This window comes from Sapajus apella, unplaced genomic scaffold, assembly GCF_009761245.1.
Source record: "Sapajus apella isolate SASKATOON/1434 unplaced genomic scaffold, GSC_monkey_1.0 scaffold4, whole genome shotgun sequence".
NCBI lineage: Eukaryota > Metazoa > Chordata > Mammalia > Primates > Cebidae > Sapajus > Sapajus apella.
The window spans coordinates 43,986,004-44,012,590 of record NW_022436944.1 but is presented as its reverse complement, the minus strand read 5'-3'; the positions used below and the strand labels follow the sequence as shown (position 1 = coordinate 44,012,590).

General features: G+C 42.0%; 1 protein-coding gene across 3 annotated transcripts; it reads left to right on the top strand.

The window, feature by feature from the left end:
• Positions 1 to 26,482, top strand: NKIRAS1 (NFKB inhibitor interacting Ras like 1). 3 transcript variants are annotated; one of them, XM_032267741.1, is made up of 5 exons: positions 38 to 204; positions 7,952 to 8,062; positions 17,333 to 17,420; positions 19,224 to 19,465; positions 25,939 to 26,411. In XM_032267741.1, the coding sequence occupies exons 2-5, from the start codon at positions 8,045 to 8,047 to the stop codon at positions 26,179 to 26,181; spliced, it is 591 nt and encodes a 196-aa protein (XP_032123632.1). In that variant the 5' UTR covers positions 38 to 204; positions 7,952 to 8,044; the 3' UTR covers positions 26,182 to 26,411. The 3 variants fall into 3 exon arrangements, with proteins under 3 accessions (XP_032123649.1, XP_032123632.1, XP_032123639.1); XM_032267758.1 differs by lacking the exon at positions 17,333 to 17,420 and having other exon boundaries at positions 1 to 85; positions 25,939 to 26,482; XM_032267748.1 differs by lacking the exon at positions 17,333 to 17,420 and having other exon boundaries at positions 25,939 to 26,482.
• The last annotated feature ends 105 nt before the right edge of the window (positions 26,483 to 26,587 follow it).

The window sequence follows — 26,587 nt, the reverse complement described above, 5'->3', positions numbered from 1 at the left end:
GTCCCGCCCCCTACTCCGCAGGATTCGAACCCGAGCTGCCTGGGCGTCTCGAAGGGTCAGAGAGTTGGCTGCGAGCCTTCGGCCGGCAAGCGAGCGTCGGCTACGATCCCGCAGCGAGAGGAGGCAAGTTGGGCTCCAGGCTCCAAAGCCGGTGGCCGCGGGTCGCGGTGGAGCCGCTGTCTTCGAGGTCACAGGAGAGAACAGGTTTGTTTGACGCACCGCGGGCTCTCCCCCTGCGGAGTCTCTGCGGGTTTCTCCAAGCTGCTCTGTCCCTCTCCTGTCCCCGCACGACAGGCGGAGAAATCTGGGCCCCAGTGCTGCGCTGAGACCCCTCAACGCTTCCCCAGCCCCCCAGGGAGGCCTTCACGGGGCCGGGGGCAACGCGGGTGGGGGCGCTCACTGCGTCCCTTTGGCTCCAGTCTGCGTGAAGCTCCCGCAGGCCCCAGCTCCCAGGGATTTTGTCCTAAAAAGGGTCACGGAGTGGGTGGATTGCGGGCGGCTGGGCGCTTTTTCTGCATACGGATTTCGTCCCAAATTTGCTAATATCAGAACCACAGTTTTTCAGAAAAGCAAAGTATTTGCCAAGACCTAAATAGGCCTTGGCAGGTGTAAATGTTTTAGGGAAGAAACGCCGAGAAAATGCTGGCATTTTGCGTTGCGTTTTTTAATTGAGAAATGGGTTACTGGCTTATTTTGCGTCTCCAGAATATTTTCATTTTTGATAGTCATGTGGTTTTAATTTCCTTCCAGATTATGCGTTCAAATGTGGCGAAGGTTTAAGAGGATCGTACCTCTTAGTCGTAGCAGTTTTGATTATCTTTTTTTTCCTACATCATAGTTTTCTGTATTTTTAAATCACAGCCTTACCTTTTTAAGAGTCCCCATCTGGTTCATTGATTGATTCAACAAATATCTATTAAGTGTCTAATACGTGCCAGGCGTAGCTGCTGGGGATGCCGCAGCAAACGCAGAAATTTTGGCCTTCTTGGAAACGGGCAACAGGCAGAAGCTAGCTGTGTATTGGGTTTGGTGAAATGCTACGGAAAAACGCTAAAGAGAGGGAAGTGATGAGGGAGTGTTACGGGGTGGGGGAGTTGCCATTTGGGATGGAATGTCCAAGTGAAGTCTTTTAGAGAAGGCAACATTTAAGATAGGACCTCAAGGATAAGAGTCTGGCAGTAAGAGTCGGGGACTGATTCAGGCAGAGGGAAAAGTGCCAAGACTGGAGCATGCAGATTAATAGAGGAACAGCAGGGAAGCTGTGTCGCGGGAAAACACAGTAGGGGAAAGTGGGAAATGACGTCAGAGCGGTGAAGTTTTTTGCATGGACTTTGGATTTCATTGGAAGATTTTGAGCAGAAGGATGACCTCATATGGCTTACATTTTTAAAAGGTAACTTGGATTGCTCCTTTTGATGCTGAAAGGAAAGAGAAAACAATGGAAGCAGAGAAACTGCTTAGGAGATTGTTAGTCTTCCATTGCTGCTGTAACAAATTGCAGAAACTTTTTTGGTTCATAACACAGATTTACCGTCTGTAAGTCTGTAGATCAGACTAGGTCTGTAAATCTTACTAGGCGAAAATCAAGGTATCAGTAGGGCTCTGTTCCTTCTGGAAGTACTAGGGGAGAATACATTTATTTCCTTGGCTTTCCCACCTTATGAAGCCTGCCTGAATTCCTTGACTCCTGACCGCTTCCTTCATCTTCACAGCCAGCAGAAGAGCATCTTCAAATCACACCCTCTGCCCTCTCCAGCACTCCTGTGTCTCTCTTGTAAAGACACTTGTGATTACAGTGGGCGCACCTGGATAATTCAGAGTAATGTCTTCATTTGGAAGTTCTTAATCACACCTGTGAAATTCTTGCACGAGTATGTAAAGTAACGTATTCACAGGTTTGGGAGATTATGATGTCTTTGAGAGACCAGGTGAGAGAACGTGGTGCCTCACTGGGCCCACTTCAGTAGTGATAAAAATGGTAAGCAGTGCAGCCCTGTATGTATTTCAGAGGTGAGAATGACAGACTAAAAAGTTGAATGAGCTACTCTAGGCACACTGCCTATGAGGGTAGTCCTGCAAAATAAAATATAATGAAAAATAAAGTTGGATGGATCATTTGGAAAAACGATTCTAGCAGTGTGAATAATCATTGCTGATTTATCAATCAGGCTTGCAGTTTTGTTTCTCAATTTGTAGTTGCTCAGTTAGCAGTTTTACAAGATTTGGATTTGGGTTTCCAATGGATTTTGAGATTCCAGAGGACAAGGGATGATTTCCGTGTTTGCCCCCTAGTTTGCCCCGATGCCTGGCATGATGGTAGGCCCTCAGTAAATGTTTGGTAAGTGAAAGAATGGTAAGCTAGAATCTGCATATTACATGTTATTTTGTGCAATATTGTGTGTAAAACCTGTTGAATATATGGATAAGTAAAAGTATTCCACTCCATATATAAAGTTGACATAAGTACACAGTGTAGGTGGCTTCCCCATGTGACAGTGTTTTTAGAGATTTGTAACATCTCTCCTATGATGTTAACAGTGTTTTGGTATTATGTTTTTCTGGTTGCATCAGAAAGTTGTGTTTTACTTATAAAAATAGAATGACGTACTTACACAGAGGAACAGAAGCACTAACAGTTTTGGGGAGCTGTTTCTGATGGCTCTTCAAAGAGGATGTTGACAAAGCATTTCACAGGAATGGTTGAGGCCACATATTCTCTGGTGGTTTTTTTTTTTTTTTTTTTTTTTTGCCTCAAGTTGGAGAGAGGAAATTGTATTTATTGTCTAGCAACGTTGTTGATTGACCTGGAAAGTAAAGCAATATGTATTTAAGACTACACTGGTTCTTGCCTATTAAGCATATTCTCTTAGTAATTTACATCAGATGAGGTTTAATAGGTCACAGGTGGAATTTTTTGCCTAGTTTCTTAGGGTAGGGATGTGGCAAGTAGCTGTAACTACTGCTTTTTGTGTTCACCTCACTGTGGTTGTATTCTATGGACAAGCAATTTCTAATATCATAGTATCACAGTGTTGAAAGAAGTCGAAAGGTCATCCATGTACTGCAGAGCCTTTCAAATTCTTGAAACCTAGATTTAATTAAGAGGCTTGGTTACCCCAGGATCGGTTCATGCGATTCAGTACCCATTCAGGGCACTGCAGATGACCACCTTTTTATATTTCTCAGGAAGTGGTGTACATTTATTGTGTTTGGGAATTAGGAAATAATTGTAAGTGCTTAAAGAGCCACACTTTTAGTAGTTTTTATTTGAAAATGTGAAAATAAGCATGAGAACCGCTTATTTGTAATGTGAGCTCCTACCATAGTTACATATACAGAAAATAAAGCATTTTTATCTATGTGTCATTCAAAATGTTTATTATTTTTTAAAGAATTCTTACTTTGATGGTAGCAAGTCACTAATCTGCTTTATGTAGTATTGTTTCCTATTTGGAAGGCAACCAGGAACCTAGAATATTTCAGCCATGCTTTGATTAATCACACTTATCTTTTCATCTTTGTTTTCTTTTTGATAGTGTAAAATATTTAATGAAGCCTGTCTCTTCCCTTTCTTTCCAAAAAATTATTAAAATCCTTAGCTAGTGTTTTGAGCTGCCTTTATTCAGTTACTTTTACTATTTGCTCATGATGAAGACTTCTTTGGTAATATCAAAATGAACTCCCCAATTTATTAATATACACACACAATACAAAACAATATTTAATTTTTAGCAAACCTTGTCTGTTAATCCTATTATCAACCAGTGAACAAAGTGCAATTGTAGTGTACTACTTTTATAGCAGATATAGTAAAATTACTTTCAAAGGTACTTTGGAAAACTTAATTTCTGAATTTCTCAGGTTTCTATTGGTGTCAGATTTTTCCAGTTTGCTATAGGCCCCGGCACTCATATTTGCCCCTTTTTTACAGAGGGTCTGTTGCTGTGAATCACTGGGTGTTTTTTTCCTTATAGCTGCCTATTTCACTCAGCTACAGTCTGTTGCTGACCTTTTGAGTTTATATATATATATATAAATTCAAAGAGACAGAGTCCTGATGTGGTGCCCAGGCCAGTCTCGAACTCCTGGCTCCAGCAGTCCAACCCACCTTGGCCTTCCAAAGTGTAGAGATTACAGACGTGAGCCACTGCACTCAGCCTCTTTTGAGTGTTTTGAAGATTGGCATAATGTGTGGATTAAGGTGCATATTTTTCAGTTGAGCAGGAAAGGGAGAGTAGTAAAAATTGATATTTAGAAATTCCACTGAGGGTAAGATATTTTCAGAGAAATAGAAATAACAATAGAAAAATTAGGATTTAGATTCCACAGCAGCCTTTTCTGACAGAATCGTGCTGTGCTGTCATTTTTCCCACACTCTAGATTTATTTCTTCTTCAGACTCTTCTCATGTGCCTACATGGCAGTTTCCTTTAACTTTTAACTATTATTTAAAAAAAAAATCGTTTTAAGGAAAGATTCAGTGGTATCATAACTTACAAAGAAATCACAGTAGGCAGAGAAGAGAGTCCTTTGATAAATGAAGTGACATTAAATTAATCATAAATTCACAGGTATCTGTAGAAAACCATTTAAAATAGGCTGCTGTTGCAGACGTAGGAAATATACCATAGATGAGCAATGTCACATAATGCTCTGCACTTACAAATAAAGGCTGAGAATTTTTCTATTGCAGTTAGGTTGAAAATATAGAAAGAAAAGAAAGTTCCCTAAGAGAAGTGATTCTCATGGAAGCCAGTGGTAAAAATATTCTTGGAAGATTTAGAATCTGAAGTATGCCACCCAGGAAAAAATGGTTGTATCACGTAAGTGAAGGCTAGTTGTCTGTTGGTAAAGTGCAGTGTACTACTTTGAAAATAAATACTGTGTTTTACTGTGCTTCAAAAATGGCAGTGTGAAATTTTTAATATGAGATTAGTGTGGTAGGTGTTTTGGGTCATTAAAAAATTACAGACAGAAAATACAGTAGAGAAGACTTGAGGAAATTTATTTGTGGCGTAATGTTTCCAGTGTTGGTAAAAAAAAAAAAAAAAAAAAAAAAAAAAAAACACAAAACCAGCCAGTATTACTGTGTAACACAGATGCATGCAAATGTAACTATTAGACTATCACCATTAAGATGTATTCTGCACTTTGAGAGGCTGAGGCAGGCGGATCACTTGAGGTTAGGAGTTTGAGACCAGCCTGGCCAATGTGGTGAAACCCCGTCTCTACTAAAAATACAAGTCTTAGCCAGGTATGGTGGTATGCATCTGTAATCCCAGCTACTTGGGAGGCTGAAACAGGAGAATCGCTCGAACTCGGGAGTTGGAGGTTGTAGTAAGCCAAGACTGCACCACTGCACTCCAGCCTAGACAACCAAATATATATATATATATATATATATATGTATATATATACACACACACACACACACACATATACATACAATATATATATTTATATATATATATAAATATATATTTATATATACAATATATATACACAATATACATATACAATATATACTATATATATTATATATATAAAATATATATATACAATATATATATTTATATATATATATTTTTTTGTATAGCTGATGTGGTGAGCAGAGGAGGATCTCTTGAACCCAAGAGTTGTAGGTGGTAGTGTATTGTAATTATACCTGTGAATAGCCTCCAGCCTGGGCAACATAGCCAGACCCCATCTCTTAAAAAAAAATGTGTGTGCTGTGTTGGGTTTTTGTTCTCACAGTCCAGTGCGCACATGAGTGCAGAAAGATACCCAGCATTCCTTTTGTCAGAATGCTTATTTAAAACTTTTTTTTTTTTCTTGAGATGGAGTTTCATTGTTGCCCAGGCTGGAGTGCAGTGGTACCATCTCAGCTCACTGCAACCTCCGCCTCCCAGGTTCAAGTGATCCTCCTGCCTCAGCCTCCCGAATAGTTAGGATTATTACAGGCGCCAAACACCACACTAGCTAATGTCTTGTACTTTTAGTAGAGACAGGGTTTCACCATGTTGGCCAGGCTGGTCTTAAACTCCTGACCTCAAATTATCTGCCCACCTCAGCCTCCCAAAGTGCTGGGATTACAGCCGTGAGCCACCGCACTGGGCCATGAACTTTATTGTTAGAGTTGTTTTTTTAATTACATTTATTTTTTATTTTGAGGTGGAGTTTCATTTTCATTCCTCAAGTTGGAGTGCAGTGGCATGATCTCAGCTCACTGCAACCTCCACCTCCCAGTTCAAGCGATTCTCTTGCCTCAGCCTCCGAGTAGCTGAGATTAGAGGCGCCTGCCACTACACCTGGCTATTTTTTGTATTTTTAGTAGAGATGGGGTTTCATCACACTGGCCAGGCTGGTCTCAAACTTCTGGCCACAGTGATCTACCCAGTGGATCACTCCACAAAGTGCTGAGATTACATGCGTGAGCCACCATGCCTAGCATTAGAGTTGTTTTTGACTGCAAGGAGTTGTGGTGTCCCTTTTAGCCTGGTTTATAACATGTTCATTTCTAAGTAAGTAGAAAATTGGGGGAAATAAGGAGGTAGTGGGAGATGGCAAACAGGAATGTAGAAATTTGAATTCTTTGTCAAATTATTCTGTTGTATTTAATGATCCTTTTTACTTTCTGCCTTGACTTCTGGTACCTTGCGTTCTGGAAAGCAGCCTTGAGGAAAATTGAAGGAAATGTTGCCTAACCTTGTTCTTTCTTAGTTATAAGTTGAGAGGCTAGGAGAGATTAATTTTCCTTTTCTTTCCAGTTTCAAGTGCATGGGCAATTTTTCTAGTGTTGTCTGTTCTTCCTCAAAAAGAAGTGTGACTAAGAAAGCCCACGTGACAGCCAGGTGCAGTAGATCATGTCTGTGATCACAGCACGTTGGGAGGCCAAGGCAGGTGGATCACTTGAGGTCAGGGGTGAGACCATCCTGGCCAACAAAGTGAAACACCATCGCTGCTAAAAATATAAAAATTTAGCCGGGCATAGTGGCGGGTACCTGTAATCCCAGCTACCTGGGAGACTGAGGCAGGAGAATTGCTTGCATTCGGGAAGTGGAGGTTGCAGTGAGCTGAGATCTTACAACTGCACTTCAGCCTGAGTGACAGAGCTAGACTCTGTCTCAAAAAAAAAAAAAAAGCCCATGTGACTACCAAAATCCAGTTTCTTCCTCTCCTGAGAAAAGACTGACATAAACTAATTAATGTTTGTTTAAAACATCATGCCCATTCTCTAAAAATTTTATCTTCAACCCTCCTTAAATTTTTACTTAAATGTTTATTTTTCCAGGTAAACATTGAGTAGGCAGTCTCTTTCAAGGATTTAAAAGTCTGTTGGATTCCTATAGGCTTAATCAGTATTGAAATATTCTTAATATAAGATGTATTTATTCTTTTTGAACAAAGATGTATTCATATCCATGTAATCTTTTTTTTTTTTTTTTTTTTTTTTTGACAGCGTTTTGCTCTTTCATCCAGGCTGGAGTGAAGTGCAATCTCAGCTCACTGCAACCTCCACCTCCTGGGTTCAAGCAATTCTTCTGCCTCAGCTTACTGAGGAGCTGGGATTATAGGCTCATGCCACCACGCCCAGCTAATTTTTATATTTTTAGTAGAGATGGGGTTTCACCATGTTGGCCAGGCTGGTCCCGAACTCTTGACCTGCCTGGCCTCCCAAAATTCTGGGATTGCAGGTGTGAGTTTACCCGGCCTGTATTCTTACGTTTATCTACATTGTCTCTGTGAGATACATAAGAAACTGATAATGCTTATTGCTCTGAGGGAGCAAATGGGAGACTGGGGAATGGGATTTGGAAGGCTGTACGTTATTCTATATCTCCTTTTCTATATTTGAAAATTTCCCCTGTGCATGTGTTACATATTAAATTGAAATATTGAAAGAAAAGGAACAGGTTGATTTCAACAGTGTGCAATTTCTGTTCTCTCCACAGTGATATCCTGAGAGAAGATGGGAAAGGGCTGCAAGGTTGTGGTTTGTGGATTGTTATCTGTGGGGAAAACTGCAATTTTGGAGCAGCTCCTTTATGGAAACCATACTATCGGTAAGATTGTGTTCCTCTAGTTTGTCTCTAAGTCCTGGGAGCTGTCAGAGGTCTTTTGTTGGTCATGGTATACTAAAAATGGTCGATGGCACAAAAAAGGGGAGGTATAATCCAGAAGGACCAGAAGATATTAAGAGGGAAGAAAAAAGGAGGGAAGAAGTCTTGATATTATTGAAATTCAAGAGTGCCTGCTGTAAGTTATGACAGGTAAGAAAAGAAATGGTCAGTGGCTGGGGTAAAAGGCAGAAGAACGTGTAAATAAAAAAAGAAAAGAAATGGCCAGTATGGGTATATATTCCTTTGTATGTATGTGGTTTTCTGTGTATTTACATAATGAATGGTGGTGTATGAGTCATAGAATCACTGATTTAAGAAAACATGACTTTCCACTGGGCATGGTAGCTCAGGCCTGTAATCCCAGCACTTTGGGAGGCCTTGGCAGGCGGATCACCTGAGGTCAGGAGTTCAAGACCAGCCTGGCCAACATGGTGAAACCCCATCTCTACTAAAAATATGAACATTAGCCAGGCATGGTAGCAGGTGCTTATAATTCTGCTACTTGGGAGGCTGAGGCAAGAGAATTGCTTGAACCCGGGAGGCTGAGGTTGCAGAGAGCCAAGATGGTGTCACTGCACTCCAGCCTGGGCTACAGAGCGAGACTCCGTCTCCAATTTAAAAAAAGAAAATTGTAGCCTGGGCACGGTGGCTCACGCCTGTAATCCTAACACTTTGGGAGGTGGAGACTGGTGGATCACGAGGTCAAGAGATCGAGACCATCCTGGCCGACATGGTGAAACCCTGTCTCTGCTAAAAATACGAAAAATTAGCCAGGCTTGGTGGTGCGTGCTTGTAGTCCCAGCTACTTGGGAGGCTGAGGCAGGAGAATCACTTGAACCTGGGAGGTGGAGGTTGCAGTGAGCCAAGATCACACCATTGTACTCCAGCCTGGGCGACAGAGTGAGACTCCATCTCAAAAAAAAAAAAAATGAACATGACTTTCCAGTGCTGCTGTATGTAGGTTTTTAAAAATAGAAGAAACAGTCATTTGGTGAGTATGACTTAATTTTGTGAATTGGGCTAGCTCATTCATTTATTCATTCACTGAGTCAAATAATTGTTAGTTAATATTTGCTATATGATACTTGTGATCAGGCCTTGGGTTACAGAGGTGAGACAGCATCTCTGGAGGTCATGGTTCAGTAAGGAAGATAGATATTTCTGGTTAGAAGGAAATGACATTTGTGTTAGATAAGTAAATAGAGATTGTCAAAGCATTTATTTCTGGCAAGTAACTTAAAGCACATTTCTGTTTTTCTGAGATAGAGTCTTACTCTGTCTCAGGCTTGAGTGCAGTGGTGCAGTCTCGGTTCACTGCAACCTCTGCCTCCCATATTCAACTGATTCTCCTGCCTCAGCCTCCTGAGTAGCTGGGACTACAGATGTGTGCCACTGTGCCTGGCCAATTACTTTTTGAACTTTTATTTTTTTAGTAGAGAGGGAGTTTCACCATGTTGGCCAGGCTGGTCTTGAACTCCTGCCCTCAAGTGATCCGCCTGCCTCAGCCTCCCAAAGTGCTGGAATTAGAGGCATAACCCACCACCCCTGGCCCACATTTGTTTTTCGTTAACCATTTTGATCAGCTCTGCTTCTCTTTTAGCTTTTTAAAGTAATATTTAATGATTGTGGTTAAATTTATATTTAGTGTTTATTATAATACCTATGTCAGTAGTTCACAAATTTTTTGGTTTCAGAATCCTTTTGCTCTGTGAAAACTTACTGAGGACCCCAAACAGTTTTTGTTTATGTGGGCCGTATCTTTCAACATTTACCATATTAGAAATTAAAACTGTGGCCAGGTGTGGTAGTTCACCCTTTTTTTTTTTGAGATGGAGTTTCGCTCTGTAGCCCACACTGGAGTGCAGTGGTGCGATCTCAGCTCACTGCCACCTCTGCCTCCCAGGTCCCGGTTTAAACAGTTCTCCTACCTCAGCCTCCCAAGCAGCTGGGATTACAGGCATGAGCCACCATGCCCAGCTAATTTTTGTATTTTTTAGTAGAGGAGGGGTTTCACCATGTTGGCCAGTCAGGTCATGAACTCCTGACCTTGTAATCCGCCTGCCTCAGCCTCCCACGGTGCTAGGATTACAGGCATGAGCCACTACGCCTGGCCATTAGCTCACACTTTGGTAATCTCAGCAGTTTGGGAGACTGAGGTTGGAAGATCACTTGGGCTCAGGAGTTTGAGACTAGTCTGAGACCTCATTTCCACGAAAAACAAAAACAAAACAAACCAAAAGACAGAAATTAGCCAGGTGGGCATGGTGGCATGTGCCTGTGGTCCCAGTTACTTGAAATGCTGGGGTGGAGAATCACATGGGAGGTTGAGGCTGCAGTGAGCCATGATCGTACCACCGCACTCCAGCTTAGACTCCTTGTCTCAAAAAAGACAAAAAAAGGAAAATGGAGACATTTGTAAACTACTTATTTTTTTCCTAAATGATGCTAATAAACTCATATTCTAAAATAACTTTATGAAAAAAATTATATTTTCAAAATAGTGAGAAGGCTGGCATTGATTTTTTTTTTTTTTTTTTTGAGACACAGTCTCACTCTGTTGCCCAGGCTGGAGTGCAGTGGTGTCATCTCAGCTCACTGCAACCTCTGCCTCTGGGTTCAAGCAGTTGTCCTGCCTCAGCCTGCTGAGTAGCTGGGACTACAGGTGCATGCCACTATGCCCCGCTAATTTTTTTTTGTATTTCACTAGAGGTGGTGTTTCACCGTATTGTCTAGGCTGGTCTCGAACTCCTGAGCTCAGACAATCTGCCCACTTCGGCCTCCCAAAGTGCTGGAATTACAGGTGTGAGCCACTGCGCCTAGCCATTGCTTTACTTTTTAGAAAATCCTTCTGATGTCCAACTTAATAGAAGGCAATTATCATGTCTATTAATACTTGCCTTTGTAATCTTTTGTGATGTGGTGTTTCAGTTGAAATATATGAAGAAGGCCAGGAGTGGTGGCTCACATCTGTAATCTCAGCACTTTAGGAGGCTGAGGCGGGCAGATCACCTGAGGTTGGGAGTTCGAGACCAGCCTGACCAACAGGGAGAAACTCTGTCTCTACTGAAAATACAAAAAAATTAGCTGGGTGTGGTGGTGCGTGCCTGTAATCTCACCTATTCAGGAGGCTGAGACAGGAGAATCACTTGAACCTGGGAGGCAGAGTCTGCAGTGAGCTGAAATCGAGCCATATGATTCCAGCCTGGGCAACAAGAGCAAAACTCTGTCTCAAAAAAAAAAGAAATACATGAAGAAAATCTAGCCTCACACAGATGTGTAGTTGGAAAAGGTAGGAGGAATACTTTAATAGCCTTTTCAGTTAATTATGAATATTTTTCTTTGGTATTTCACTAAAATTCAACAAGTGATGGTTATTTAAAAGTTATTTCAGTGTAGAATCTGTAATCATATTCGTGAACGTTTGGTACTCTGCTACATTAAAATCTCATTGATTGATCCTGCACTTTAAATGGGTCTTTTACCCAAGCGTAGTTTTTTAGCTTCATGACTTGGTCATTTGGAAAATTTTGGTCTCCCATATCACTTTTGTTAATATCACTACCAATTTCATCAGTATTGGGAAGCTATCAAGTTCATGATGATGGATACAATTCTCATTTTTGCTTGAAAGCTCAAATTTTATTGACAACAAATACTGTTACCATAGTTATTTTCCTTGAAATGATACAGACTTCCTTTATTTTTGAGAAAATGTTTGTCAAATATCATAAATACATAGTTTTTCTGTCATTCCTTCTTTTTAAAAATGACAGCTAGTTCAGCTTGCAATTCAAAACACACAAGAGATTTTCCTCGAGACAGTTACCATAATTGTATACAGAAATGCTTTATGCCCAAAACCTAAAATGCAATAAAATAAATAAATGGGAAAAATAAAAATAAAAAAATAAAGTGGTAAATAGCTTCTAGGAGTTCATATGTACTAAATTTCATTTTTCAGCCCTCAGCATTTAAAGAAAGAACTCATATTTGTCAAGCTAAGATTTTTATAAACTTGCAGCTTTTAATATATAATTGTATAAAAGAAATTAGGGCACTTAGAAAATATATCAATTAATTTTAAAATTGCTGCTGCCACAAAACATCAAGCATCCTCTTGCTGGTAGATTATGGAAGAAAAATATTATGAAATATAAGAACTCTGAATTTTAGCTATTGCCCCAAACTAAAAATATAGCTTTCTAGGTCATTGTGCCAGATCTGTGTTCATCTGTGTAAGGCTGCTTACAATCCTATTTACATTAAATATTTTTTGTTGATAAATACATGGAAAAAAAAAAAAAGAAATGCTTTATGCATAGTTCCCATTTAATCCCATAGAATATTGAAAAGATACATACTCAGGGCTTGAGATTTAATAAAATTAGTCATTTTTGTTGCTTCATTAAGGACATTCTTAAGTAAAACTGGCTATTTCTTTTTTAACCACGAGCACAAGATGGTAAAGAATCTAATGGCAACTATATCCTTAGTACCATTGACTTGATTTGCCCTAAGGTATGGGCAGTTTTACCCGCCATTGCTTTTGCACCATCAGTACAAATGTCAACACAGTGGAAAAGACAGATGCCTTAATATTATTATCAATATAGTTTTGCCCATGTGGATCCCTGAAAAGAGACCTCACAAGATCTCAGACCAAGTTGGAGAGCTGCTGGCATATGTAAATACAGTACAGTTGACCCTTAAACAGTGCAGGGGTAAGAGGTACTAACACCTCCCCCAGTCAGTTGAAAATCTGCATACAATTTTTGACTCCCTAGAAATTTACTAACAGTTTACTGTTGACCAAAAGCCTTAAAGCTGATAACAGAAACAGTTGATTACCATGTTTTTGTATGCTGTGGGTATTATATACTGTACTCTTAAAGTAAGAGATAAAATGTTATTAAAATCATAAGAAGCCGGGTGAGGTGGCTCATGCCTATAATCCCTGCACTATGGGAGGCTGAAGTGGGTGTAACACTTGAAGTCAGGAGTTCAAGACCAGCCAGGCCAACATGGTGAAACCCTGTCTCCACTAAAAATAAAAAAATTAGCTGGGTATCGTGGCACGTGCCTGTAATCCCAGCTCCTTGTGAGGCTGAGACAGGAGAATCGCTTGAACCCAGGAGGTGGAGGTTGTAGTGAGCTGAGATTGTACCACTGCAGTCTAGCCTGGGTGACAAAGCAAGACTCGCTCTCAAAAACAAACAAACAAAAAACACATGAGAGAAAATCTATGTACTATTCAGTAACTGGAAGTGGTGCATCGTAAAGGTCTTCATCCTCATGGTTTTTATGTTGAGTAGACTAAGGAGGAGGAGGAGAAGGATTGGTCTTGCTGCTTCAGGGGTGGCAGAGGAGGAAGAACATCCCCATATGATGTGAAGTTCAAACCTCTGTTAAGGGTCAGCTGTGTTCTCAGCTGAGCAGTATAGTATACTACGACTCTTTTTGTTTTGTTTTGTTTTCATGGAGGCTCATATTTACTTTGTCATTTCTTTAGTTTTGTTTATACGTTTTGCTAATTCTATTTTTTTCTTGGCTAGGTTCTTCAAGGAGCTCTGTGTTCTCTTACCTACCGTGGCACCATCATCATAGAACCTCCCCTTGTTTCCTCCCTGTTTTTGTTGTTGTTGTTGACATGGAGTCTCGCTCTGTCACCCAGGCTGGAGTGCAGTGGTGTGATCTCAGCTCACTGCAACCTCTGCCTCCCAGGTTCAAGCGATTCTCCTGCCTCAGCCTCCCGAGTAGCTGGGATTACAGGCATGCGCCACCACTCCCAGCTAATTTTTGTATTTTTACTAGAAATGGGTTTCACCATGTTGTCCAGGCTGGTCTCGACCTCCTGGCCTCAGGCAATCTGCCCACCTCGGCCTCCCAAAGTGCTGAGATTACAGGTGTGAGCCACTGCTCCTAGACTCTCCCTGGTTTTGATTTCCTGTTTCCTCCATCTCTTGTCACCTTCTTATGGTTTATACCTTGTTTTTTTTCTTGTTGGAGCACATTTTCTAGTACTTTTCTGGAGTTGAATAGGTTGTAGAGTGGAGCAGAACATCCATTGATGATGGCCTTCAAAATGCCCACTGCCTGGCACATAGTTGTGACCCTGGGGTTTCTGAATCGAGATATTTACTCATTGTGCTTGGGATTTCCTTTACTTCATATCTGTGTTAGGTTCTGTTTCTTCCTCTTTCTATGGTTACATGTTAATTTTTTTTTTTTTTTTTTTTTTTTTGAGACAGAGTCTCACTCTGTCGCTTGGTCCAGAGTGCAGTGGCGTGATCTTGGCTCACTGCAACCTCTGCCTCCCAGATTCAAGCGATTTCCCTGCCTCAGCCTCCCGAGTAGCTGGGACTACAGACGCCCGCCACTACGCCCAGCTAATTTTTTGCATTTGTAGTAGAGATGGGGTTTCACCGCGTTGGCCAGACTGGTCTCGAACTCCTGACCTCAGGTAATCCGCTGACTTTGGCCTCCCAAAGTGCTGGGATTACAGGTGTGAGCCACCGTACCCAGCCTGATTACATGTTAATTTTTATGGAGGGTCTCCTCAAATACTTTTCTGAAAAAATATACATGATACATGTTTTGAGGCTTTGCATGTTTGAAACTGTCTTTATTTTACACTAACGTTTGAATTGTAATTGTGATGGGTTTAGAGCTCCAGGTCAAAAATAATAGCCTTTCAGAATTTTGAAAGCATTGCATGTATGGTTTAATCAATAATTATAAGACAAACCTTGACAAAATCTCCACATGGATCAAGAAGTACAGCGTTGAGGACACGCCAGTGGCTCCCTGCGTTCCTCTCTTCAGTGGCAGCTCAGTCCTTCCCTTGACTTGGTTCATCATTCTCTTTATCTTTAATTGCCACATATGTATGTATCACTAAATGGTATAGTTTATTTTTGCCTTATGGATTTTATATGAATTAAACTCATCCACGTCTGGCTTCTTTCACTCAACATTATATTTGTAAGCTACATCAGGCCAGGCATGGTGGCTGACCACTGGAATCCTAACACTTTGGGAGGCTGAAGTGGGAAGATCACTTGAGCCCAAAAGTTTGAGACCAGCCTAGGAAGCATCAGGAGACCCCATCTCTAGTTAGGCAAAAAAAAAAAAAAAAAAAATTCAGATTCCTCCATTTTGCTGTAGCTGTGGTTGTTTACTTTTCATTGCTGTACCATTCTGTTGTATAAAGCTACCACTGTCTCTTCTGTCTTGATGAAGAGATAGTTCATGATGATGAACATTTGGGTTATTTCCAGTTTGGAGCTATTGGAAATAATGCTACTCTGGAACACTGTTGTACATGTATCCTGGCTATTACATGATAAATTCTGGGATGCATATCTAGGAAGGAAATTGCTGAGTCACAGAAGGTGTGTCTCTAACTTTACCAGCTTCCATTGTCTTCTTCTAGTGCTACTTTTGGGAATCTGGGAGCCATTATGATTCTCAATGCTTTGTTTGTGGAAGCTTTTCTGGGCTCTGTTCTTTGCTCCCAGTTGCTATGGTTTGAAGGATAGTGTCCCTTCCAAACTTCACATTGAAACTTAATCCTCATTGCAACAGCATTAAGCGGTGTGGCCTATAAGAGGTGATTAAGTCATGAGGGCTCCACTCTTCACCTTCTGAGGACTAATCCCTCCTGAAAGATTAGCATCCTTATACCAGGGCTTGAGGTTGAAGGGAGTGCTCTCTTGCCCTCTGTCTCTCCTGCCACACAGCATTTGACCCCTCCCAAGGATGCAGCAACAAGTCTCCATCTTGCAGTGGAGACTGGGCTGTAACAAGACACCAGACCTACCGGTACCTTGATCTTGGACTTCCAGCCTCCAGAACTGTGAGAGAGAAATTTTCCGTTTATAAGTTACCCAATCTGTGGTATTTTGTTATAGAAGCACAAATAAACTAAGACACCAGTGTTCTGAAATTTCAATGATGGTGTCATATAATCGATCTTTTTTTTAATTTTTATTTTTAAATGATGGAGTCTTACTCTACTGCCCAGGTTGGAGTACGGTGGCACAATCTCAGCTCACTGCAACATCTGCCTCCTGGGTCCAGGCAATTCTCCCACCTCAGCCTCCTGAGTAGCTACGATTACAGGTGTGTGTCAACATGCCCAGCTAATTTTTGCGTTTTTAGTAGAGATGTGGTTTCACTCTGTTGCCCAGGATGGTCTCAAACTCCTGACCTCGGGTGATCTGCCTGCCTTGGCCCCCTAAAGTGCTGGTATTACAGGCGTGAGCCACCACGCCTGGCCAATCTGTTTTCACTTACTGTAGTGGACACTTAAAGGGCCCCTTCTACATGGAAATGCGTGTTCTTCAGTTTTGAATTATTATGTTGTTGTTTTCTTTCCTCTGTGTTCTCTGCTCTTTTTGTCTGGAACTCTCTTTTTGGATGCTGGACCTTCTGGACTAGTCCTTGAATTTTCTGTTCGTAGTTAAAAATGAACACCTAGGCCCAGTGCGTTGGCTCACACCTGTAATCCTAGCACTTTGGGAGGCCGAGGCAGGCAGATACCTTGAGCTCACAAGTTTGAGACCAGCCTGGGATGGTGAAACCCCTCTGTACAAAAAAATACAAGAATTAGTAGGGCTTGGTGGTGTGCACCTGTAGTCCCACCTACTTGGGGGACTGAGGTGGGAGCATCACTTGACTCCAGGAAGGAGGCTGCAGTGAGCTGAGATTGTCCCACTGAACTGCAACCTAGATGACAAATGAGACCCTGTCTCAAAAATAAATAATGAAGACTTAAAAAGCCAATTGGAGGCCGGGTGCGGTGGCTCACGCCTGTAATCCCAGCACTTTGGAGGCCGAGGTGGGCGGATCACGAGGTCAAGAGATTGAGACCATCCTGGCCAACATGGTGAAACTCCATCTCTACTAAAAATACAAAAATTAGCCAGGCGTGGTGTCACACGCCTGTGGTCTTAGCTATTCGGGACGCTGAGGTGAAAGAATAGCTTGAACCCAGGAGGCGGAGGTTGCAGTGAGCCAAGATTGCGCTACTGCACTCCAGCCTGGCGACAGAGCAAGACTCCATCTCGAGGGGAAAAAAAAAAAAGCCGATTGGAAGGTCTAAGCATCTAGGGTTCATGACTTGGAGCTCCGCTAAGGTGATCTGGCAGGGGCATTTGCTGGGGAACCCTAGATGTCAGTATATTTAGGATTGTTTCCTTTTCCATTGGCCAGATTCTCCAGATTCCTCTGGATAGGAATAAAGACCTGGCTGCCAGTGTTTTGGGAGCAGAAAGGGAGAGCCGGAGGACTTCAGCATTCAGTATGTGTGTGTGCAGGCATGTCACTTAATTGCCCCGTTTTCACTGTGGAACTCATACCCCTTATCCCACAGTCCATATAACCTCTATTTAACCGTCTCCAGAGATTGCACCCTTAAGCCTTCCCTTGGTGTGCGAGATGGGTAGTTGCCCAGCAACATGGAGTGGGAGGAGAACTAGAGAACTGGTGGAAGACTCATGACTTCATTTGATCTTTAGAGGACCAAAATATCAAAAGGTCTGAGCTTTAGACCCCCTTTTGGAGAGGCAGGTCGGGGAGGGATAACTGGACTGGTTTTTTGGTGGATAAAACATCACATGACAAAACGCTTGGTAGTTTTTGCTTTTAAATTAATTTGTAATCAAAACCCAATAGGTTTGTGTCTTAACAGATAACCTTTAATTACTTTAAGGCTTAATTTATGACAGGATGACACAGACACATATATACATAATCAAATTTATGAACAATTTTACCTTTCTAAACTGAATACATTCCTTATGAGTTATATTGATGAAAGTAAATTTTTGGTTTCTCATGATCTCATCTGTGTATCATCATGTGATTATTCCTTGTAATCTAATACTTATGGAGATTTTATTTAATCTAATGCTCATGGACATTTCATGTAGGGCACCTGGAACAAATCATTCTACACTGTTTAGGTTGTTTAGGAAAACTGTAACTAGGGTTTTCTAAAAACTATAATGTATGATTGGGGGTATAGGATGTTATCCATGTGATTTTACCTCTGGATGTATCTCATATTTATTAATTTTAATTATAATTTTTTTTTGAGATGAATCTTTCTGTGTACTCCAGCCCAAGCTGGAGAACAGTGGCATGATCTTGGCTCACTGCAACCTCCACCTTCCAGATTCAAGCAATTCTCCCTGCCTCAACCTCCTGAGTAGCTGGGATTACAGGTGCCTACCACCATGTCTGGCGAACTTTTATATTTTTAGCAGAAACGAGGTTTTGCCGTGTTGGCCAGGCTGATCTCAAACTCCTGACCTCAGGTGATTTGCCCACCTAGGCCTTCCAATGTGCTGGTATTACAGGTGTGAGCCACTAAGCCTGGCTTCATATTTAAATATGAAGGTGGTTACTGGGACTATACCTTACCTGTCTTATCGGATGTCTCTCTGCTACGTATTAAAATTCAGAAAGTTAATCTTTTCCCTTTAATTCCTTTATCAAAAAGGGCTTATTGAGTATTTGCTGTGTACACAGAATGGTTCCTTTCACTCAGTAAACTTAGAGACTAGTTGAAGAGACAAACTTGCACAAATGTAACAAAGTGGTAAAATGCATTTTTAAAAGATCATAAGAAGGGAATTTTTGTTTTTATACAGAAGAAATATATTTAAAAATAATTTTGTTTAGGCCAGGTGCAGTGCCTCATACCTGTGATCCCAGCACTTTTGGAGGCCAAAGTGGGTGGATTGCTTGAGCCGAGGAGTTTGAAACTAGCCTGGGCAACATGGTGAAACCCTGTCTCTACAAAAAGTTAGCTGGGCATGGTGGCACCTGTAGTCCCAGCCAGGAGGGACTACTTGGGAGGCTGAGGTGGGAGGATCCCTTGAGTCCAGGAGGTGGAGGTTGCAGTGAGCTAAGATCGAGCCACTGTACTTCAGCCTGGGCAACAGAGCAGGACCCTGTTTAAAAGAAAAAAAAAAAAGTAAGATGTGATTATTACATGTGGTAAATAGGAAACGTAGAAAGCCGGTTTCTAAAGGACAAGAAAATACTGAGCAATTGACACGGCTTGGCCAAAAAGAGTAATTTCATTTCTTAATCCCAGGAATGGAAGATTGTGAAACAATGGAAGATGTGTACATGGCTTCAGTAGAAACAGATCGAGGAGTAAAAGAACAGTTACATCTTTATGACACCAGAGGTCTACAGGAAGGCGTGGAGCTGCCAAAACATTATTTTTCATTTGCTGATGGCTTTGTTCTTGTGTACAGTGTGAATAACCTTGAATCCTTTCAAAGGGTGGAGCTTCTGAAGAAAGAAATCGATAAGTTCAAAGACAAAAAAGAGGCAAGTGGATGTGTTAAAAATGCCAAATGTGAATTATACCATGTAAATTATAGCACAGACTTTTGGGTAGTTTATTTTCAGATCATTAGATTCTTAATATCTGTAAAACCTTTACAATTTTTTTTCTTTTTTTTGAGATGAAGTCTCGCTCTGTCGCTCAGGCAGGAGTGCAAAGTGCAATGGTGTGATCTTGGCTCACTGCAGCCTTTGCCTCCCAGGTTCAAGCGATTCTCCTTCCTCAGCCTCCCAGGTACCTGGGATTACAGGCATGTGCAACCATGCCCAGATAATTTTGGTATTTTTAGTGAGGACAGGGTATCACCATGTTGGCCAGGCTGGTCTCAAACTCCTGACCTCAAGTGCTCTGCTGGCTTCAGCCTTCCAAAGTGCTGGGATTATAGGCATGAGCCACTGTGCCCAGTCTACAATTTTTTTCTTAACCCAAGAAATGCAGGACTGACTGAATTTAGTCAGGACCAGAATTTGACTTTCTGCCTTTTGCTTGTTACCATGTACAAGTTGCATTTTAACGACTTCTTATCTCAAGTACTACATAATTCATTTCATGCTGTTTGGTATTGCGATTTCCTTGCGCTTTTTATTGTCTCCTTGGATACATAGGATTCTTGTCTTCAGCCTTACAAAAAAAAAAAACACCTAATAATTATTGGATTCTACCCATATACCACTTAAACATAAGGTTCTTACGCCTTACAATGGTCTGTAAAGATTTAGATTACCTGGCCCATGCCTATCCTTTTCATTTTGTCTTTGTCATCTATCCGTCTCTCACTATACTCCAGTGACACTGACACTGGTCTACTTTCTGTTTTTTTCAACATAGTAGTTTTGTTCTCCTATTAAGCTTTCTCAGTTGCTTGTTTCCATGCCTGGAACTCAACTCTCTCTCCAGATCCTCACACGGCAGACTCTTCATTGTCTAGGGAACCAGATAATATATGGGTTAACAATACTGGCTAGATGGAAGGAAAAAACCAAACAACAACAAAAAGTACTGGCTAGATGTTCTTAACCTAGATTTTTATATATTTTTGTTAAGCTTTTTATTTTGAGACAATTATAGAGTCACATGCAATTTTAAGAAGTAGCACAGAGAGATCCCTTACCCAGTTTGCCCCAGACCTACCATCTTCAAAGCTCTGGTACATTATAACCCGCATATTTGTGTTGATTCAGTCAAGATATGGAACATTTCCATCACCACAAAGATCCCTCATGTTACCCTTTTCTAGCTGCCCCACTTCCCTCCCATCTTCACCTTTGGTAACCACTAATCTGGTCTCCATTTCTATAATTGTGTCATTTCAAGAGTGTTATAGAAATCAGTGGTCCCCAACTTTTTTGGCACCAGGGACCGGTTTTGTGGATGACAGTTCTTCCCCAGATGGAGTGGGGGTGGTTTGGGGATGAAACTGTTCCTCCTCAGATCATCAGGCATTAGATTCTCAAAAGGAGCATGCACCCTGGATCCCTCACATGCGCAGTTCACAAGCTCCTGTGAGAATGTCACGCTGCCGCTGACCTGACAGGAGGCGGAGCTCAGGTGGTAATACTCGCTCGCTGCTCACCTCCTGCTGTGCAGCCTAGGTTCTATCAGGTCCTGGACTGGTACCAGCGATGACCTAGGGGCTGGGGACCCCTGATTTAAAAGCATACAATATGTAATCTTTTGGGATTGGCTTTTTTCACTCACATAATCCTCTGGAGATTGATCCAAATCACTGCATGTATCGGTAGTTGATTTCTTTTTCTTGCTTAGTAGTGTTCCATGGTATGTACCAAACTCTTTTTAACCATTTACTTGTGGTAGGACATCTGGGTTATTGATATTTAGAATATTAATCTACTTTGTAACTAGATACAGTATTCACAAAGCTCAGTCTTTATTTATTTATTTATTTATTTTCTTCTATGGACCTGTGTAGGCCACAGAAAAGATGTAAGAAGGCATGAAGGCTCCTCTACCCACTATTTCCCATCTGTCTGACCTAAACAGGCAAGGCAAATGCTATAATTATTTACTTGGGTATCCTCCAGAGACCCTTCTTTGCCCCACAAAAGTTGAAAGGTCAATGAACACTCATGTACTAGATATTTAAATCTTGGCTTCTCTGCTTCAATTTCCTCATCTGTAAAATGAGAGTAATAGTACCTTCCTCATATGCTTCAATCCCCCCATAGTTATATTAATTGAGTGAATGCTTACTGCGCAACTACTATGTGGCAGGCGTTGTTCTAGGTTCAGGGAATACGGTAGAGAACAAAACAGTCCATATCCCCATAAAGCTTCCATTTTGGGAGTGGGAGAGATGGTAAATAAATATATTTAATACATTACAAAGAGAGTGCTATGAGGAAAAGCAGAATGGGGAATGAGGGTGCTATTTTCTGTAGGGTGACTCAGCAGATATTTGAAGGAAGTAAAGGAGGAGGGAGAAAAGCTGCTGTCTAGAGGGAAGAGTGCCCCAGGTAGAGGGAAGAGCTAGTGCCAAGGATCTGAGGTTGGAATTTGCTTGCCATGTTCAGGAAATGGCAGAGAAGCCAGAGTGGGCTCGGAGGTGTTGTGGGTGATAAGGGCACTTTGCCTTTCACTTTTAGTGAGATCAGAAGGCACTGGTTTGGGTCAAAGAAATGACATATGACTTCATTTATATATTTTCATGTTTGGTTTTAAAAAATTGAATAGGTAATGTTTGCACATGGTTCAAAAATGAAAATCCTATCTGAAAAGGACTGTTCAGTCTGGTTCCCACTGCTGTCCTCGGCCACCAAGATCCTGCACATCAAGTGTGCTTTTTAAAATATTTTACCCCTTTACTAGTTTTGGGGCAGTTGTCCAAAGTTTCTTATATAAATACAAGCAAATAGGAGTATACATTAAAAAATATTTTCCTTTTTTTTTTTCTTCTCCCCTTAATTTCAGACAAGAGTCTCACTCTGTTGTCCAGACTGGGGAGCTATGGCGTGATCATAGCTCTTTGCAGCCTAGAACTCCTGGGCTCTGGTAACCTCCTGCCTCGGTCTCCTGAGTAGCTGGGACCACAGGCGTGCATCACCATGCTTGCCTAATTTTTTTTTTTTTTTTTTTTTTGGTAGAGACAAGGTCCTGTTATGTTGCCTGGGCTGATCTCCAACTCCTGAATTCAAGTGATCCTCCTGCCTTGGCCTCCCAAAGCGCTGGGATTACGAGCATGAGCCACCGTGCCTAGCCTTTTTCCCCTTTCTAACACCAGGTAGCATACTATCCTGTACCTTCTATTTTTCATGTAACATATCTTGGAGTTGTTTCCATATCAGTACCCAGATTTTTTTCTTTTTTTTTTTAATTGTAGAGACAGGGTCTTGCTATGTTCAGGCTGGTCTAGAACTGCTGGTCTCAAACCCTCCTCCTTCCTCAGCCTCCCACACTGTTGGGATTACAGGTGTGAGCCATCACACCTACTCCCCATTTTTTTCCTTGGTAACTGATGTATAGTGCTCATTGTGTGGCTATAGATGTATCATCCTTTTTTTTTTTTTTTGAGATGGAGTCTTTCAGCTGTTGCCCAGGCTGTAGTGCAGTGGCATGCTCTCCGGTCACAGTAACCTCCACCTCCTGGGTTCAAGCGATTCTCCTGCCTCAGCCTCCCGAGTCACTGGGAGTACAGGTGCTCACCACAATGCCTGTCTAATTTTTGTATTTTTAGTAGATATGGGGTTTCACCATGTTGGCCAGGCTGGTCTCGAACTTCTGACCTCAGGTGATCCACCCATCTCGGCCTCCCAAAGTGCTAGGGTTATAGGCGTGAGCCACCATGCCTGACCGTTTATTTAGGTAACACTGTGTTTCTATGCTAGTGGAAGAAAACTGATGATGAGGGGACTAAGTGTTGGAGTGACATCCTTGTCCAGGTAGAGGATGGGTTTCAAGGCAGAGTGAATGGCGTTGGAAGATGGCAGGTTGTTAGATGTGGTGGTGGAAGCATGTGGAAATTCTCTTCTAATTGCATATCTTACTGAAACAATATCAGCTGAAAGGAAAGTGGGGAAGAAAGAGTAGATACTGGAAATTGTATGAGAGGTCTCATTACAGAGTAAATGGATAAAATGTAATACATTTGCCGGAGAACACCCGTCCATTTGAGATCAGTGGCATGATCTGGGCCAGCAGGGTTGTATGCTTTTCTCCAGCTATTCAGCTAAATGGTGTAGGCACCGAGTCTGGTTAACAGTTAACAAAGGAGGGGTTTTGCCAGGTGAATATGGTAGGATAGTGGGGGCAAGGGAGTGAATAAAACTGGTCTAAGCTGGGTGAGGAGGAATGAAGGACATGAGTAGGGGGGAAGGACAGTGATGAAGGTAGTAGAGCCAGTGGGTTTTATGTCCTTGTGGTGTTTAGAATTCTTGCACTGGGGGCATTAGGCATGACTGGGAAGGCAGGAGTCAGAGTGGGATGCCTGGAATTGAAATGGAGAGCAGTTACAATGTCAAGGTCTAGGCTGGGTGTGGTGGTTCACACACACCTGTAATCCCAGCACTTAGAGGGTCTGAGGCAGGACAGCTGCTTGAGGCAAGGAGGTTGAGATCAGCTTGAGCAACAAAGTAAGACGCCATCTCAAAATTAAAAAAATAGCTGGGCATGATGGCGCACACCTGTGGTCCCAGACGCTTTGTAGGCTGAGGAGGAGGATCAGGATTGCTTGAGCCCAGAAGCTCAAGGTTGCAACCAGCTATGATCAAGCCATTGCACTCCACCCTGGGTGACAGAGAGAGCCTGTCTCTTTAAAAAGAAAAACAAAAACAAAACAGGTCTAGGATGTGACCATGGGAGTGGTGAATGTCTAAGGTAAGGATGATGAGACCATTGGAGAAGTCAGTGAGAGACCAGGTTACTGGAAGCAGCATCTGCGTGGCTAGTGAAGTCACTAAGAATTAGGACGAGTAACCTCGAGGGCGGGTTGACCATGAGCCAGGTCTGTGATGAGGAGCTAGCGGGACAGGCTTGGCTTTACTAGGTACAACAGACTGAGCATCAGCCTTCTGCAGGGGTTTTAGGGAAGGACACCATTGGAGGCAGCAGTGAGGGACAAGGAGGACCTCTTACCCTGACCTTGTGATGGTGGTAGGAGGGGAGCGATAGGGGAAACGGGACTGCAAGGCAACTGGGAAGGGTGGTGAAGGGAACATTGAAAGCAGAGGTGGAGGATGCAGTGGGGGTGGGTCTTGCTGAATTCTGAGGGGTAAAGTGAATGAGTCTCTGCAGTTGGGAGGAGAGGGAGATGGAGGTCACAGCAGGGGATGTACATGAAGATGAAAATCTGAGTGAGGAAGAATGACAGGGTTTGAAGGGTGAGATGAAGTATGAGGTTTACCAAGAAAACTGGAGCTCTGGGCTCACTTTCATCCTGCCAGCAAGGCATGGCCTTACCTGGAGCACAGGGAGCTCAAGCTCAACTTACAGGAAGGAAGAGGACAGTGGGTCCAAGGTCCGGTGAGTTAACTGCTGCTCCTCACAGGGGCTTTGACAGTTCTTGCTGCCCTCCCTCTACTGTCACAGCATCCTGTGTAATCTTTGTGGTCACTATCTGAAAAGCTGGTTGGGGTCTCTCTTCTCCTTCCTGAGCTTTACTGCTATATTCTGGTCAGCTGTAGTGCCTGATGTATAGGGAAGCATTTGTGTAAAATGTTCCTATTGGCCCATGCTTTTTTTCCCCCCATACATTTAACAGATACTTAGCAGGCACCTTTTTAGTACTGAGAATACTGTGAACACAACAAAAATTCCTGTTCTCATGGATACAGAATTCCTACAGCTCCAGTTCTTACTTTGAAGTACTATATTGCAAGTCTCTCATACATCAAGTTATAGCCAAACTGAAATAGACACATTGAAACCACCGTCTTTATCCTAGATGCCAATTTCCCAAGTCTATGTTCCATTCATACCTGAGCTGAGTAACTTGTTTGCTAACTGTATTTTAAAAAAGTAACTACAGAGCATCTGCATTTTTTCTTTTTTTGAGACAGAGTCTTGTGCAGTCACCCAGGCTGGAGTGCAGTGGCACCATCTCAGCTCACTGCAACCTCTGCCTCCTGGGTTCAAGCGATTCTCCTGCCTCAGCCTCCCAAGTAGAGGAAACTAGAGGCACACACCACCAAGCCCAGATAATTTATTTTCAGTAGAGATGGGGTTTCACCATGTTTGCAGGGTGGTCCTGACCTCAAGAGATCTGCCCGCCTGGACCTCCCAAAGTGTGGGATTGTAGGCGTGAGCCACTGCGCCCAGCTGAGCAGCTCCATTTTTAACAAAAATGCATTAAGGAGTAAGGTGATATCCTAATATCCACTCACACTGGAGAATCAGTTTAATGAGCAGTTTGTTAAGTGAGACAGTTTTCCTCATGTCTCCATTTTGTCTAGGAACTGATGTTGGCAAAGTACTAATATGATCTTTTCAATCCGTCTTCTTTCAGGTAGCAATTGTTGTATTAGGAAACAAAATCGACCTGTCTGAGCAGAGACAAGTGGACGCTGAAGTGGCACAGCAGTGGGCAAAAAGTGAGAAAGTGAGACTGTGGGAGGTGACTGTTACCGATCGGAAAACTCTGATTGAACCATTCACTTTATTAGCAAGTAAACTTTCCCAACCCCAGAGCAAATCAAGTTTTCCTTTGCCTGGGAGGAAAAACAAAGGGAACTCTAGCTCTGAGAACTAAAAATCAGTAATTCTACAATTGTGTGTTGAATAGTGATTGCCTTTAAGTGTCTGTGAACGTGGAGTAATATTACCATTTAAAACAGGCCATTTGTATCTACCTTTGGTCCTTAGGAAGATTCCTAAGGAAGTCATTTAATGCACTTTAGATGTTATAATTAATTACTTGGGCTAAGTTTATTATTGCCTGATATGAAAGAATATATTCTTACTCTCATTGTTTGAAACCTGTCTGTCTTTGAAATGAGCACCTTTGTTATTTATGTTGTACTTGTGAAAACACTAAAAAGTTTGGGTAGTTATGCAAATGCCCATATGTGTAACTTCCCCCCAACCCCAAGGTGTTTGAGAAGATATACTCATTCTGTGTAACATTATGCAAAATGTTAAAGTAAATGAACATAGCA

Excerpts from the sequence above, each read along its gene's own strand:
- NKIRAS1 (XM_032267741.1), top strand. Across the intron at positions 17,421-19,223 it reads CCGGAGGACTTCAGCATTCA|GAATGGAAGATTGTGAAACA; the intron begins GTATGTGTGTGT and ends TCTTAATCCCAG. Across the intron at positions 19,466-25,938 it reads AGTTCAAAGACAAAAAAGAG|GTAGCAATTGTTGTATTAGG; the intron begins GCAAGTGGATGT and ends GTCTTCTTTCAG.